This window comes from Salvelinus namaycush, chromosome 11 (genome assembly GCF_016432855.1).
Source record: "Salvelinus namaycush isolate Seneca chromosome 11, SaNama_1.0, whole genome shotgun sequence".
NCBI lineage: Eukaryota > Metazoa > Chordata > Actinopteri > Salmoniformes > Salmonidae > Salvelinus > Salvelinus namaycush.
Window position 1 is genome coordinate 35,558,169 of NC_052317.1, and position 17,356 is coordinate 35,575,524.

General features: G+C 46.5%; 1 protein-coding gene across 1 annotated transcript in view; it reads left to right on the plus strand.

Moving 5' to 3' along the window:
• LOC120055390 (phosphatidylinositol 4-phosphate 5-kinase type-1 gamma-like) overlaps window positions 1-17,133 on the plus strand; it is a 34,680-nt gene extending 17,547 nt beyond the window's left edge. Inside the window, exons 9-16 of the mRNA XM_039003255.1 lie at window positions 13,030-13,114; window positions 13,526-13,684; window positions 13,879-14,008; window positions 14,227-14,262; window positions 14,375-14,452; window positions 14,613-14,643; window positions 14,875-15,132; window positions 17,026-17,133. Of these exons, the coding sequence (XP_038859183.1) occupies window positions 13,030-13,114; window positions 13,526-13,684; window positions 13,879-14,008; window positions 14,227-14,262; window positions 14,375-14,452; window positions 14,613-14,643; window positions 14,875-15,132; window positions 17,026-17,133 (885 nt within the window). The remainder of the gene's footprint in view (window positions 1-13,029; window positions 13,115-13,525; window positions 13,685-13,878; window positions 14,009-14,226; window positions 14,263-14,374; window positions 14,453-14,612; window positions 14,644-14,874; window positions 15,133-17,025) is intronic.
• The last annotated feature ends 223 nt before the right edge of the window (window positions 17,134-17,356 follow it).

Sequence of the window (17,356 nt, forward strand, 5' to 3'; positions counted from 1 at the left end):
GGTGGGGCTAGTCTCCCAGGTAGTGGAGGAGATGCCTGGTACGAGTGATGAGGTGCAAGTGGGGAGTGTTGAAAGGGATGTGGTAGAAGGGAGTCAGTGGTCTGTGGCCTCAGCTGAGGAGGATCAGGAGAAGGATATGGATATCTCTTCTGATATGACAGCAGCTGGTGAGGACTCAATTTATGATCTAGAGGAGGTAAATGGTTTTCTGGATCAGACCTTTGGGAAATCTGTCAAATTGGCAGAATATTTTGATGTTGATAAGTTTGTGAGGTCAGCTGTGATGTTACAGAAGACGGTGGGGTTGGACGAGTTGAGTGAGAAGAAGCGGTTTCGCTTGAGGAAATTTGTTACTGCTGTTACAGCAGCAAAAGGTGGTGGGAAACGTGGTCAGGTTAATAAGAAAAAGAGTAAATAATGATGATGATCATGCTTCATAGGGTGTCTTTTTTCTCTTTGGTTTCTCTGTGGTATCTTCTGCTTTTCCTTTCTCTTTTCTACATGGAGGTACTAAGGGTAGGCTCTCTCAATATTAATGGGGGAAGGGACAGAAATAAGAGGGCTTGGGTATTAGAAGAAATAAAACAGAAAAGGCTTAATGTAGTTTTCCTACAGGAGACACATAGTGATGAGGATAATGAGGTTGACTGGGGAATGTGGTGGGAGGGGCAGCATATACTCAGTCATGGTACTAATTTCAGTGCTGGGGTGGCCATCTTGTTTTCCTCAGGCTTAGGGGTGACTGTGGTATCTACAACAGAGATTGTCAAGGGTCAGGTTTTATTGGTCAAGGTGGATGTTATGGGGTTTTTGTTTGTTTTTTTGAATGTTTATGCTCCTAATGAGGGTACCGAGCGTCTTGTTGTGTTTGATAAAATAAAATAAACCTTAAGACAGTGTGACCAAGAGGGGTGTATGGTTTTAGGGGGGGACTGGAACTGTACTGTGGATTTTACTGTTGATCGCAACGCTGAAGAACCTCACCTGCGGTCAGCCACTTTCCTGTCTGGCCTATTAACTGAGTTAGAGTTTTCTGATGTGTGGAGAGTAAGGAATGCAAAAGTTAGGCAGTACACATGGTTGAAAGTGAATGAAGGTCGTGTCAGTGCAGCAAGGTTAGATAGGTTGTACGTATCTGATCAATACTGTAGTAGGGTTGGAAGGTGTGCCATTACTCCTGTGGGTTTCTCTGATCATCATATTATTACTGCTGATATTCACTTGTCCACGAAGGTCATCACCTTACTGGTATTTTAATGTTAAATTGTTACATGATGTCAAGTTTTGTGAAATGTTTTTGTTGTTTTGGGAAAAATGGAGGGTTACAAAAGGGAATTTTGAGTCCTTGAGACAATGGTGGGATGTTGGGAAGGCCCAAATACGAGTATTTTGTCAACAGTATACTGCTTTGTCTCAAATTGAAGTTAAAGAGACTATCAAGGCCCTTGAACAGGACATAAAATCAATTGAATTGAAGCTGCTCACTCAGAATGACCCTGGACTAGTCATGAACTTACAGGACAAGAGACATGAACTGAGGTCGTTTCTGCATGAAAGAGTGAAAGGTGCCTTGATTAGGTCTCGTTTCGCTTCCCTCAAGGACATGGATGCTCCTAGTGCTTTTTTCTTTAACCTTGGACAGTCGAAATTACAACGTAAACAGATGGTCTGCCTTCGTCTCCCTGATGGGAAGGTGACCACGGATGACAGTGAAATGCGTCAACATGCCGTGGATTTCTACTCTGCCCTGTATAAGGCGGAGGATTGTGACTCTATGTGTACTGACCAGTTGTTACACGGTCTTCCTCAATTGGGAACTGAACAGAGAGTCGCATTGGACTCTGACATTACACTGCAAGAGCTGTCCACAGCAGTTATGCAGCTCTCAACAGGCCGAGCTCCTGGCATTGATGGTTTACCATCTGAGTTCTATAAGCATTTTTGGGGGTCTATTGGGGAGGATTTTTATAAAGTGGTGTGTGAATCTTTTCATGAGGGTTCTCTTCCTGTATCCTGTCAACGTGCTGTTCTTTCACTGTTGCCAAAAAAGGGGGATTTGGCTCTCATAAAAAATTGGAGACCTGTTGCTTTGCTGTGTGCAGAATACAAAATAGTTTCTAAATGTCTCTCAAACAGGTTGAAAGAGTATCTGGGATTGTTGGTCCACAAGGACCAGTCCTACTGTGTACCTGATCGCTCAATTGTTGACAACTTGTCTCTGATAAGAGATGTTTTAGACATTTGTAAACTGTCTGATGTAAATGTGGGTTTACTTTCTTTGGATCAGGAGAAGGCTTTTGACCGAGTGGACCACCAGTATTTGTTTAAAACGATGAAAGCCTTTGGGTTTGGGGATGTTTTTTTGTCTTGGATGAATTTACTGTATGCTGGGGCCTCGTGTATGGTGAAGGTGGGGGGTGGTTTGAGTTGCCCCATCCCTGTCCAAAGGGGCATCAGGCAGGGATGCCCAATTTCAGGGCAGTTATATAGTCTGGCAATTGAACCAATGCTTTGTTTTTTAAGAGCGAAGCTTACTGGTTTCTCTGTGCCAGGTGTAATGAAGGGACCCACGATAGCACTGTCTGCGTATGCAGATGATGTGACAGTTTTTATTACAGGGGCTGAGGATGTTAAGGTTCTCTCAGACGCTTTAATGGTGTATGAGGGTGCCTCCTCAGCGAGAGTCAATTGGGGAAAGAGTGAAGCGCTGTGGGCAGGTCAGCTTCAGATAGGGTCCGCTCCACGGTTACCAGGGGGGCTTCAGTGGGGCAGAGATGGAATGAAGACATTGGGTGTTTTTCTAGGCTCTGATGTCTTTCAGAAAAAGAACTGGGAGGGTGTAGTGGAGAAAGTGTGTGCCAGACTGTCAAGATGGAAATGGGTGCTACCCCAGTTGTCTTATAGGGGAAGGGTACTGGTAATTAATAATCTTGCTGCCTCTACCCTGTGGCACAGACTAATGATTTTGCAGCCACCAAAGGGTCTGATACAAGAGCTTCAGAGGACCCTTGTCAATTTCTTCTGGTCTGGACAACACTGGATCAAAGCTGCAGCCCTGTACCTGCCACTGCACGAGGGGGGACAAGGCCTGGTGGACATTTCCTCTAGGATCATGGCTTTCCGGCTTCAAGCAGCCCAGAGACTGTTATACAGTGACGGTTCTAGCTGGGTCGACACAGCCTACGCATTGATGAGGAGAGCGGGCTGTTTGGGCTTAGACAAGCACCTTTTCCTCTTAAAGCTGGAGGGGGGTGAGTTGAATGGCCTGACTCCATTTTATGAGTCTGTTATGCAGGCTTGGAGGGTTCTTGACAAGTCCCGTAAGGCCGGCACGCTACCAGGGATGTGGATTTTTGAAGAGCCTCTTTTTTATAACACTGCCATCCAGTCCAGTGCTCTGGGTTCAGCCAGCCTGCGTTCATGCCTGTTAGGTGTGGGGTGCACCAAGCTGGGTCATCTGATGCAGAGCAGGAGCAGATCGTTGGAGGAGCTGGGAGAAAGAGCGGGGATCCGATCATCTCGCCTACTGAGGAAGGTCGTCGCTGAGGTCTGTGACTCCTTGCCAGTTCTTCATCGTCAGTATGTGACTGAAATTTCCAATTCTGATCGGTGGAAGGAGGGTCTGGATTATATGTTCCCTGCACTGATTGTTAGTGCTGCGGTGGGGGCATTTGAGGAGGATGTGGGGATGCTGCTTTCCTTCGATACCCCGGAGCTGGGGGAGTTCAAGGAGGTGGGAAAGAAGGCCATGTACAGAATATGTGTAAAGGTGTCCCATGCCTCTTCCCTGGAAGGGGTAAAATCGACGAGGTGGGCGGGTGTGCTTGGTCCAGGTGCTTCCCCAAAAGGCTGTTGGCGATCCTTATACAAACTGCCGATTGATAAGAGGACAGCTGACCTCCAATGGAGGATAATACATGGAGCTATAGCCACCAACATGCATCTGGTACACCTGGACCCTACTGTTGGGGAGGGGTGTCCATTCTGTGCAGAGTCTGAAACTCTGGCACACCTGTTTTTACTGTGTCCCAGGTTGGTCGGGATGATTGACCTGATTACTGACTGGTTCTCAACGTTGGGAGTGGTTTTCTCTTCCCAACTGTATATATTTGGGCCAAAGTACAGGTTCAGTCAAAAAGGTGTCGTTGTGTTGCTTCATTTTGTGTTAGGGGCAGCAAAATTAGCGATATGGAAGACCCGAAAGAACAGTATTCGGGGACAAGGGTCTGTGGATGTGGTGGGAATGCTGGAGGGAATGGTGGCAGCGAGAATAAGGGTTGAGTTTGCCTATTATAAACTTGTCAACAATATTGATCTGTTTTTGAGTATATGGGGTATTCAGAGGCTGTTGTGTTTAGTTACTGTGGAGGAGGAGTTGGAGTTGTGTTTTTAATTGATGTGTAACTGTGGTTTTGTATGAGTATTTATTGTGTGGTGGGTTTCCAGACCCAATAAAGATTATTTAAAACTCAAAACTCTCTCTCTCTCTCTCTCTCTCTCTCTCTCTCTCTCTCTCTCTCTCTCTCTCTCTCTCGCTCTCTCTCTCTCTCTCTCTCTCTCTCTCTCTCTCTCTCTCTCTCTCTCTCTCTCTCTCTCTCTCTCTCTCTCTCTCTCTCTCTCTCTCTCTCTCTCTCTCAATTCAATTCAATTCAATTCAATTCAATTCAATTGACTTTATTGACATGGCAAGTTCATTATTACTTACAATGTCAAAGTATACATATCGAAAAATCAAAATCAAATATATATGTATATATATACAAAATATATATATATATATATAAAAATAAATGGTGGGACCAACAGCAATAATAATAGTAGTAGTGGACATGGGATTACCATTACTAACAGCTACAACAGCAATATTAATCAGAACACCAATACATTAAAGCAATGGTAGTAGACCAGTGTCAACATGACTGAGAAGACATATGACCTGGTATGAAAGACAAAACAAAACTAAGCTAAATGGGAAATATTATCAACATTATTTTGCATTTTTCACTGGCTGTCCCTCAGGTTGTGGCAGGAGGACACATATTTGGCTGCCAAAACTGCACATTTTGGCTTTTCACCCAATAAATATTAGATTTTTTCTTCATCTTTTATAGTTTCAAATTCTTTGTATTGAATTATAATTTTGGGAAAGAAATATGCTCTTAGGTCTGAGTATTTGTCACAGTGTAGTCGGAAATGCACCTCTGTCTCTACCTCTCCCCTGGAGCAGAGTGAGCACTGCCTGTCCTCTCTGGGCAGCCAGGTTTGTCTGTGACGACCGGTCTCTATAGCCAGACTGTGCTCACTGAGTCTGTACCTAGTCAATGTTTTCTTCAGTTTTCTATCAGTCACAGTGGTCAGATAGTCTGCCACCATGTACTGTCTGTTTAGAGCCAAATAGCATTGAAGTTTACTTAGATTTTTTGTGGTGTCTTTCCAATAGGTGATATATTTTTCTTTTTGTTTTGTGATGATTTGGTTGGGCCAGATTTTCTGAGGGCTGTCCCGAGGCTCTATGGGGTTGGTTTGGGTTGGTGAACTGAGCCTCAGAACTAGCTGGCTGAGGGGACTCTTCTCTGGTTTCATCTCTTGACATTGTAGAGCTGTGTGATGGAATGTTTTAGGGTCACTTGTTTTTAGATGGTTGTAAAATTTGATGGCTCTTTTTTCTATTCGAATGAGGAGGGGTATTGGCCCAATTCTGCCCTACATGCGTTATTTGGAGTTTTTCTTTGTACTTGCAAAACTCTGCATGCAATATTTCAATTGGATGTTTGTCCCATTTGGTAAATTCATTATTAGAGAGTGGACCCTATACTTCACTGCCATATAGAGCAATTGGTTCTATAACTGATTGAAACATTTTGAGCCAGATTCTAATTGGAATTTCAATTTTGATGTTCCTTTTAATGGCATAGAATGCTCTTCTTGCTTTGTCTCTCAGCTCATTCACAGCCATGTGAAAGCTACCTGTGTTGCTGATATTTAGTCCTAGATATGTGTCGTTTTTGGTGTGTTCTAATAAAACTGTGTCCAAATAGAATTTATATTTGTCATCCTTATTTCCGGACCTTTTTTGGAATATCATTATATTTGTTTTTTTTAGGTTAACGGTCAGAGCCCAGGTCTGACAGAACCTGTGAAGACGATCTAGGTGCTGCTGTAACCCCTCTTTAGTGGGAGACAGCAGCACCAGGTCATCTGTGTACAGCAGACACTTGATTTCAGTGTTGTGTAGGGTGATACCAGGTGCTGCCGATTCTTCTAATGTTTTTGCTAATTCATTAATGTAGATGTTAAATAATGTTGGACTTATTGGGCAGCCCTGTTTCACTCCACGCCCCTGAGAGAAGAAGTCTGTTTGCTTGTTGCCAATTTTAACCGCACATTTGTTTTTAGTGTACATTGATTTAATAAAATAATATGTTTTCCCTCCAATACCACTTTCTATTAGTGTCACGATCTTTCAAGATCGAACCCAGAAGCAGACCAGGACAAGGAGCGTAGGAAGAAGGTGAGTATTTATTTACAGTGAAATGTGAAAAGGTAGATATATCCAGATGGCGTAGCGGGCAGCGGTGGTGAGTAGATGAGAGGAAATAGGTGAATCCAATGTAGTAGCAGAATCCTCTGTCAACCAGGCGGGAATGGAGTGAATGATCCAGGTGAGTAACTGAAGACAAAACAAACGGAGGTAAGTTCAAGGCAAGCAATACGTAAATGAAAACAACAAAACAAATTCTATCCAACTGGAGTCTGGTACTCAGGCACAACATACTGTTCATGGCTAACGATCCGGCAGGGAATGGAAGTCAGGTCAGAGCTTTTGAAGGGTAGAGATGATGATCAGGACAGGTGTGCAGATTACTGACGGGAAACAGGTGCGGGTGAAATCAATCTCCCAATGAGCTAATTCGCCCGGCAACCAGACAGGGTGCGTTCCAGGACACCTGAAACACACTCCAGGACAGACACACAGGCAAACCCAGACTCAGGAAGCGGGATTCGTGACAGTACCCCCCCTCCGACGAACGCCACCGGGCGGACTACCTGGAGCGCCAGGATGGAGGCGGTAGAAGTCACGAATCAGGTCGTCATCCAGAATCTGTCGCCGAGGAATCCAACTCCTCTCCTCTGGACCATATCCTTCCCAGTCCACTAGAAACTGGTACCCTCGACCCCGCCGTCTGGAGTCCATGATGCGGCGCACCGTGTAGACAGGACCACCTCCGATCATCCGAGGAGGAGGAGGACGAGGAGGAGGAGGCAACAGAGGACTGAGGTGAACCGGCTTGAGACAGGAGACATGAAAAGTGGGATGCACTCTAAGTGTTGCAGGCAACTTGAGTCGAACCACCACAGGATTTATGATTCTCTCCACTACAAACGGACCAATGAACTTAGGTGACAACTTCCTTGACTCCGTCCGTAGAGGAAGATCCCGTGTAGCCAACCAAACCTTATCTCCAACCGTATAAGCTGGGGCAGGAATACGGCGACGGTTCGCCTGTATCTGATACCGGTCAGAAACTCTAAGGAGAGCCTTCCTGGCCCGATGCCAGGTCCGGTGGCAACGACGAATATGGGTCTGGACAGAGGGAACCGAGAGATCCCTCTCCTGAGAAGGAAACAAAGGAGGTTGGTATCCGTAAAGGCATTGGAAGGGGGACATCCCAGTGGCAGATGAAGGAAGGGTATTATGGGCATACTCAACCCAGGGTAATTGAGATGACCAAGAGGTGGGATCAGAGGAGACAAGACAACGCAGCGTGGACTCCATCTTCTGGTTGGCTCTCTCCGCTTGACCATTAGATTGTGGGTGAAATCCAGAAGTGAGACTGACTGTAGCTCCAATGGCCAAACAGAAGGATTTCCAGACAGCAGAGGTAAACTGAGGACCACGGTCAGACACAATGTCACTGGGCAATCCGTGAACCCTGAAAACCTCCCTGACCAGGATCTCGGACGTCTCCGTAGCCGATGGAAGCTTGGAGAGAGGAACAAAATGAGCAAACTTGCTGAATCTGTCCACAATGGTCAGAATGACCGTGTTCCCAACAGAAGGGGGCAATCCCGTGACAAAATCCAGGGCCAGATGCGACCAAGGTCGCCGAGGAATAGGTAGGGGGTGAAGAAGCCCAGAGCTGGGCCGATTGGTACTCTTGTTCTGGGCACAAACAGGACATGCGGCAACAAACCTCCGGGTATCTTCTCCCATGGCAGGCCACCAAAAACGTCTGCGCAGTAGTGCCATAGTCCGAGCAACGCCAGGGTGACAAGCTATCTTGCTGGCGTGGGACCACTGAAGGACAGCAGAACGGACCGACTCGGGTACGAACAACCGACCGGGTGGACCGTTACCGGGGCCGGGCTGCGTCCGAAGGGCCGCCATCACATCCTCCTCTATCCTCCATGTAACGGCTCCCACGACAACATTCTGGGGAAGAATCGTCTCAGTCTTGACCCCACTCTCCTCCGTCTTAGAGAACATCCGGGACAGGGCGTCCGCCTTCCCGTTCTTAGACCCAGGTCGGAACGTCAGGGAAAAATTGAAACGTCCAAAAAACAAGGCCCACCTAGCCTGACGGGCGTTGAGACGTTTAGCCGATTGTACGTAAGCCAGATTCTTGTGGTCAGTCCAGACCACAAACGGTTGCTCCGCTCCCTCCAACCAGTGCCGCCACTCCTCCAAGGCAAGCTTCACAGCGAGAAGCTCCCGGTTACCCACATCGTAGTTTCTTTCAGCTGGAGAAAGACGACCAGAGTAGAACGCGCAGGGATGGAGTTTACCGTCAGTGGAGCTACGCTGGGACAGGATGGCGCCCACACCCACATCAGAAGCATCCACTTCCACAACGAACTGACGGGAAGTGTCAGGTTGAGAGAGAATCGGGGCGTTGGTGAATCGGCTCTTCAAGTCCAGAAATGCTCGGTCTGCCTCAGGAGTCCAACAGAACTTTCTGGTGCAAGACGTCAGGGCAGTTAAAGGTGCAGCCACCCGGCTGTAGTCACGGATAAACCTCCGATAAAAATTCGCAAACCCCAGGAATCTCTGGAGCTGCAATCTTGTACCGGGCTGGACCCAATCCCGAACCGCCCGAACCTTCTCTTGGTCCATCTTGATCTCTCCCCTGGATATGATGTACCCGAGGAAGGACGTTGTATGGGCGTGAAAATCACACTTCTCCGCCTTCACGAACAGACGGTTCTCCAATAACCGCTGCAGGACCTGCTTGACATGCAGAACGTGGCTAGAAAGCTCCTTTGAGAAGATGAGGATATCATCCAGGTAAACGAACACAAAAATACCAATCATATCTCTCAAAACGTCATTCACCATACTTTGGAACACCGCCGGAGCGTTGGTCAGTCCAAACGGCATCACCTGGTACTCAAAATGTCCCATCGGAGTATTGAACCCAGTCAACCACTCGTCCCCCTCCTTGATCCGAACCAAATGATAAGCATTACGTAAATCAAGCTTCGTAAAAACCGTAGCACCCTGTAAGGAATCGAAAGCCGAGCTCATCAAGGGCAGGGGATACTTGTTCTTAACCGTAATCTCATTCAAACCCCGATAATCAATACACGGTCGAAGAGAACCATCCTTCTTGCTCACAAAAAAAAATCCTGCTCCCAAAGGTGATGACGATGGCCGAATGAGACCTGTAGCTAGAGACTCCTTGATGTAGGTCTCCAAGGCCTCACGTTCCGGTCGAGAGATACTGTATAACCGTCCCTTGGGAAAGGCAGATCCAGGAAACAGATTAATCGCACAATCATAAGGTCGGTGGGGAGGAAGAGACAGAGCCTTCTGTTTACTGAATACCTCACCCAACTCGTGATATGTTTCTGGAACCAGGGACAAATCAGGAGGAGCAGAGTCACTGACCTGACTGGAAACAGCAGGAGAACAGGCAGTCCTAAGGCAGTTAGCATGACACTCAATGTTCCAACTAGTTACCTTCCCTGTCACCCAATCAAACGAGGGATTGTGTTCCTTCAGCCAGGGGTAACCAAGAACCAGAGGAACATGGGGCGAGGACAAAATGAAGAAAGAGATAAACTCTGAATGATTTCCCGACACCAACATCTTAACCGGTTCAGTCCTCATAGTGATCCGTGCCAGACTACTGCCGTTCAGAGTGGTTGCTTCAATGGCTTCCGGCAATTGCTCCTTGGAAAGCCCCAGCTGTTCCACCAAGTCGGCATCCATAAAGTTGCCATCGGCACCTGAATCGATAAAAGCGTTCAGGTCAAAACTCTGATCCTTATTCATAAGGGTCGCAGGAAAACGGGGTCTGACAAGATCCTTGAGAGATTGAAACTGGCTCGCTAAAATTCCTCCCAAATTTAGCGAGCCGGGCAGTTTAACGGGCGCTGTGGACAAGCGGAGTTGTAATGTCCCGATCTACCACAGTAGAAAGAGCTATTGGTCTCACGTCTACGTTGGCGCTCCTCCTTAGTTAGCCCGTGTCGCCCCACTTGCATTGGTTCAGAATCTGGTGGCAAGACTCCTCCACTAATCCCGTGTGGAGAATAACGATCAATACGTCCTGGTTCACCTCCTGAACCGAATGGTAACCGAGTTACAGATTGATTGGATAGACCCCACTGCTTCTCCCTCCTTCTCTCTCGGACTCTATTATCAACCCGAATAGATAAAGCGACCAAGCTGTCTAAGTCACTAGGCTCTGGATAAGAAATCAGCTCATCCTTAAGTTCATCTGACAACCCCTTGTAAAAAACCGCTTGTAGTGACTCCTCATTCCAACCACTCTCCACAGCCAATGTCCTGAACTCAATCATAAAATCTGCCACACTGCGATCTCCTTGGCGAAGAGAGAACAAACGTTTAGCTGCGTCCTTACCTCGGACTGGATGATCAAAAAGCTTCCTCATCTCTCCCGTGAACTCCTGATATGAAGCCGTGCAGGTTCCCTGTCGTTCCCAAACGGCTGAAGCCCATTCCAGAGCTCTTCCACGCAACAGTTCAATAACCAAGGCTATCCTAGCCTTGTCAGTGGCGTAAGAATGGGGCTGTAGATCAAACACTAACCCACACTGCATAAGAAACGAACGACATTTTCCCAAATCCCCTTCATATTTATCAGGCGTCGGTACCTTGGGTTCACGAAATGGAACCGCTTCAGACACGGCAGGTGAGATGGGTGAAACCGGTGGTGAATGAATCACCTGCAAACTGAGCTGATCCTGGACTTGTGTCAAGCTAGCAGATAAATTCTGGATCGAACTCGCTATCTCCTGTAGCGCCGTATTGTGTTGTCCCAATTTCTTCTCCTGCAGGGTAATGGCATGGCAAACGGAGTCCAGGTCCGCTGGGTTCATTACTGGCCGGATCGTTCTGTCACGATCTTTCAAGATCGAACCCAGAAGCAGACCAGGACAAGGAGCGTAGGAAGAAGGTGAGTATTTATTTACAGTGAAATGTGAAAAGGTAGATATATCCAGATGGCGTAGCGGGCAGCGGTGGTGAGTAGATGAGAGGAAATAGGTGAATCCAATGTAGTAGCAGAATCCTCTGTCAACCAGGCGGGAATGGAGTGAATGATCCAGGTGAGTAACTGAAGACAAAACAAACGGAGGTAAGTTCAAGGCAAGCAATACGTAAATGAAAACAACAAAACAAATTCTATCCAACTGGAGTCTGGTACTCAGGCACAACATACTGTTCATGGCTAACGATCCGGCAGGGAATGGAAGTCAGGTCAGAGCTTTTGAAGGGTAGAGATGATGATCAGGACAGGTGTGCAGATTACTGACGGGAAACAGGTGCGGGTGAAATCAATCTCCCAATGAGCTAATTCGCCCGGCAACCAGACAGGGTGCGTTCCAGGACACCTGAAACACACTCCAGGACAGACACACAGGCAAACCCAGACTCAGGAAGCGGGATTCGTGACAATTAGTTTATAAAAAAGACCTTAGTGCCAAATTGAATCAAATGCTTTCTTGAAATCTACAAAACACGAGTAGATTTTGCCTTTGTTTTGGTTAACTTGTTTATCAATTAGAGTGTGGAGGGTGTAAATGTGGTCTGTTGTACGATCATTTTTTAGAAATCCAATCTGGCTTCTGCTCAGGACGTTGTGTTCGTCAAGGAAATGATGTAGTCTGCTATTTATAATACTGCAGAGAATTTTCCCCAAGTTGCTGTTAACGCAAATTCCTCTGTAATTATTTGGGTCAAATTTGTCTCCATTTTTATAGATTGGTGTGATCAATCCCTGGTTCCAAATATCGGGGAAAATACCTGCAGTGAGGATAATGTTGAAGAGTTTGAGTATAGCCAATTTGAATTTGTGGTCTGTATATTTGATCATTTCATTTAAAAAACCATCAGCACCACAGGCCTTTTTGGGTTGGAGATTGCATAGTTTTTCCAATAATTCTTCTTCTGTAATTGGGGTATCCACAGGATTCTGATAGTCTTTGACTGCTAATTCAAGGATTTGTAATTTTCTCTCTCTCTCTCTCTCTCTCTCTCTCTCTCTCTCTCTCTCTCTCTCTCTCTCTCTCTCTCTCTCTCTCTCTCTCTCTCTCTCTCTCTCTCTCTCTCTCTCTCTCTCTCATTCTTTCCCTCTCTCTCTCTCCCTCTCACTCTCCCTCTCTCTCCCTCTCTCTCTCATTCTCTCTCTCTCTCATTCTCTCTCTCTCTCTCTCTCTCTCTCTCTCTCTCTCTCTCTCTCTCTCTCTCTCTCTCTCTCTCTCTCTCTCTCTCTCTCTCTCTCATTCTTTCCCTCTCTCTCTCCACCTCTCTCTCTCTCATTCTTTCCCTCTCTCTCTCTCTCTCTCTCTCTCTCTCTCTCTCTCTCTCTCTCTCTCTCTCTCTCTCTCTCTCTCTCTCTCACTCTCCCTCTCTCTCACATTCTCTCTCTCATTCTCTCTCTCTCTCTCTCTCTCTCTCTCTCTCGCACGCTCTCTGTCTCTCTCTCTCTCTCTCTCTCTCTCTCTCTCTCTCTCTCTCTCTCTCTCTCTCTCTCTCTCTCTCTCTCTCTCTCTCTCTCTCAGGACACAGTGTCAGTCCACAGGCCTAGTTTCTATGCAGACAGGTTCTACAAGTTCTGCAGCACCACTGTCTTCAGAAAGAGCTGCTGTGAGTAGAAACACATTACACTACATACTACAAATGTTTTTATTTGATATTTCATTCACGATTTATTTGACGTGCATCTTATGAAGGCTTCATATGCCTTCAATGCTTCACAAATCATCTATAACTGTATAGCTGTGTGACATAACCATGCATTTATTTGTTCACATTTATTAATCCTTTATAGATCATGAAATACAGTTATATATGAATCCCATTTATGTAGTGCTTATGAAGCATATATGAATGCTTTTTGAAGCCTTCATAAGATGCATTTAAAATAAAACAGGAACGATATTTCTGCTCACAAACCATATATCGAGATGGAGTAATTGATTCATTGAGTTTTCCATCTGACTGATTTCATTTTCCTCTGTCCTCTCCCTCCTTCTCTCATCTTCTCCTCCCATCCAGCCCTGAGGTCTTCTCCCTCCAAGAGGGGGCGAGGAGGGGCTCTGCCCGCACCCAAAAACAGTGTCCAAACACAGCTCTCCATAGAGAGAGTGGAGAACCAGGAGAACGAGGACCTGCACCTCAGAGCGGCTCGCGGCTCCCGCCTGCTGGAGGAGGACGGTAAGACAGTTACTACACTCCACATCCAAACAAGTGTTTGAGGACCGAGCTCTTTTCAACACAAGCTATTTAGGTGACGTGTCATGTTCTCTAGTGGTAGATTACTAATACTGATACTGTTTTCAATGTCAGCAATTTAATGAGCAATTTAATTCAAAATGGGGGTTGAATGGGTCTATCTCTCTCTCTGTCAGGTCAGAGAGAGCACCCCCACACTCCTCCATCTTTTGAGGATGCGACCACAGCATCCATTGCGACCACTCTCTCCTCCAACAACTCTCTCCCTACCACACCGTTTGACACACCAGAACACCCACGCTTCAGGTACACGTATATACGCACACACACACACACACACACACACACACACACACACACACACACACACACACACACACACACACACACACACACACACACACACACACACACACACACACACACACACACACACACACACACACACACACACACACACTCTCCTACATTTACACACACACTCCTACATATACACACTCACCTGTCCCTGTTCTACCCTTCAGGAGGCCAACTCATTCTCCACGGGACCATGAAGACAGGTAAGCAGTCTTATTTCTTATCCTTCAATCCAACACATCTCATCCCATCTGACCATTCTGACTGTGATTGAAGTTCTGATGTCACTTCCTGTGCTGTCCCATGTAGTTTCAGGTCACAGCTGGAAGTAGTGGAAGTGCACGAGCAAACCGTCACTGTGGCGGTGGAGGTGAAGAGGGAACCTACAACCAGGTACACACACACACACACACACACACACACACACACACACACACACACACACACACACACACACACACACACACACACACACACACACACACACACACACACACACACACACACACACACACACACCTATCTGACCGTAGCGTTTCTATCTCTGTCACAGTGTGGTTCCAGAGGACCTTCAGGACTCTAAAGTAACAGAGGAGAAAGTCATCACACAGGCCACAGCTGCTGCCCCCACCTCCTCTACACCTCTTTCAACCCCTCCTTCCTCCTCCACCCCTCCATCCTCCACCCCTCCCTCCTCATTCCCTCCAGCTTCCACTCTCCCTCATTCACTTCCTCCCTCAATCTCTTCCTCCTCTGCCCCTCACTCTAACTCCACTCTGCCCTATTCTTTCACTCGTCCTTCCTCCACCCCTCAGTCATCAGCTGTCATCGCCTCCACCCTTCCACCCTCTGCAGTCCCTCAAGCCTCCGCCCCTCCCTCTTCCACCACTCCTGCATCTACCCACCCCTCCTCCTCTCCCCATTCTTCACTCCTTCCCACCACCCCTCCCTTCTCTCTCCCTCCGAGCCCCCAGGTGACAGCGGAACGCTATTCGTCCAATCATCTGTCTGTCACCTCGTCCGTCAGCCACAACTCACTGGAGGGGGAGGTTCCAGTCTCTGACATCTACTTCGTAAGTCGTGTGTGTGCGTGCGTGTATTCTTGACTGCTTGTGTGTGTGTGCGTGTGTGGGTGACTGCTTGTATGTGTGTGTGTGTGTGTGTGTGTGTGTGTGTGTGTGTGTGTGTGTGTGTGTGTGTGTGTGTGTGTGTGTGTGTGTGTGTGTGTGTGTGTGTGTGCGCGTGCGTGCGTGTGTTGGGTGTGACAGCTCTTTTTGTTTACTGGGGTTTTGGATTTCTTACTGTTGGGCAGTAAGGACAGCATGTTTGATCTATGAGGGTGAGGGTGAGGGTGTGTGTAGTTTGCTGCTATCGATCATTAATCACAAAGTGTGGCTTTAAAGCATGTGGCGATAGAGGTTGGATTGACCCCTGAGACACCACATGCTGGATTATAACTATACTGCTGAAACAGCAATGGGGAGAGACTACAGAATACAGCACTAAAAGTCTGTTCTGTATTGTGTTGTGTGTATTGCATGATGTTTGCATGTTTGCATGGTGCATGTGTGTGGCGCATGCCTGGCCGATCCATATTAATCCAGTCATCTGGTTCATAATCACTCAGTCATGTGATTCATAATCCCTCAGTCATGTGATTCATAATCCCTCAGTCATGTAATTCATAATCACTCAGTCATGTGATTCATAATCCCTCAGTCATGTAATTCATAATCACTCAGTCATGTGATTCATAATCACTCAGTCATGTGATTCATAATCCCTCAGTCATGTAATTCATAATCCCTCAGTCATGTGATTCATAATCACTCAGTCATGTGATTCATAATCACTCAGTCATGTGATTCATAATCACTCAGTCATGTGATTCATAATCACTCAGTCATGTGATTCATAATCACTCAGTCATGTCAGTATATGTTGTCAATAGCAGTCAGTAACAGACTGGTGGTTCATTCAATATACAGTGAGCTCCAGAAGTATTTGGACAGTGACACATTACTGTTGTTTTGGCTCTGTGCTCCATCACTTTGGATTTGAAATGATACAATGACAATGACTATAGCTTTAATTTGAGGGGATTTTCATCCATATCAGGTGAACCGTTTATAAATTACTAAACTTTTTGTACATTTTAGGGCACCAAAAGTATTGGGACAAATTCACTTATAAAAACGGTTCTTCGGCTGTCCCCATAGGAGAACCCTTTGAAGAACCCCTTTTGGTTCCAAGCAGAACCCTTTTGGTTCCAGTTAGAACCCTTTCCACAGAGAGTTCTACATGGACCCCAAAAGAGTTCAACCTGGAACCAAAAAGGGTTCTCCTATGCGGACAGCCGCAGAACCCTTTAGGAACCCTATGTTTTAAGAGTGTAATGATGAGAGGTTAGCATGTCTTGGGGGTATGATATGTGGGCGTCTGAGACAAAACAGCTGTAATTGGTCCCTGTCCCAATACTGTTGGAGCTCACTGTACAGTATGTTCTTTCTTCATCCATTTTGGAGGTGTATTATTCCATCTTCACTCTCTTTTTACTCTCTCTCCGCTGTCCCATCCAACTCCTGTCACACTCCCTCTGTCTGTGTCTGTATCTGTGTCTGTGTCTGTGTCTGTCTCTCTCTCTCTCCTCTCTCTCTGTGTCTCTGTCTCTCTCGATTTCGCTGTGTGTCTTCGTTTATCTCTCTGTGTGTCTCCCTCTCTCTCTTTCTGTCTGTCTGTGTGTCTCTGTCTCTCTCTCTCTCTTTCTCTCTGTATGTCCCTCGCTCTCTTTCTGTCTGTGGGCCTCTTTCTTTTTGTCTCTCTTTGTCCCTCTCTCTCTAGCCATTCTCCCTCTGTTTCTCATACTCTTACCTTGTCCATTTCTCTTCATCTACTCCCCTATCCTTACATGTGTCTGTGTATGTGTCTTGTGTCTGCGTGTGTGTCATGTGTCTGTTTATTATCAGTATGCTGATGGGAGGTACTGGGTGTACTCCCCAATGCTGGGTCGTAAGAAACTCAACTCAAGCTCAAGCTGCAATGTAAGTCACGGCTGCTGGTTGCACAAGCCCTAGTTTTGTAGTGTAACGTAAAGTGTTGACGACTCGTGTAGGCTTCCTTCTCCTGATTCTGAGCTTGTAGTGCCCATCTCAAATCAACCACTACCTTACCTAGCCCCTTAGGCACTTTTTGTAGCCAAGTTTGAGCAAAATGGAACACCTACCACATGGAACTAACCTACCACATGGAGCTAACACCTACCACATGGAACTAACACCTACCACATGGAACTAACCT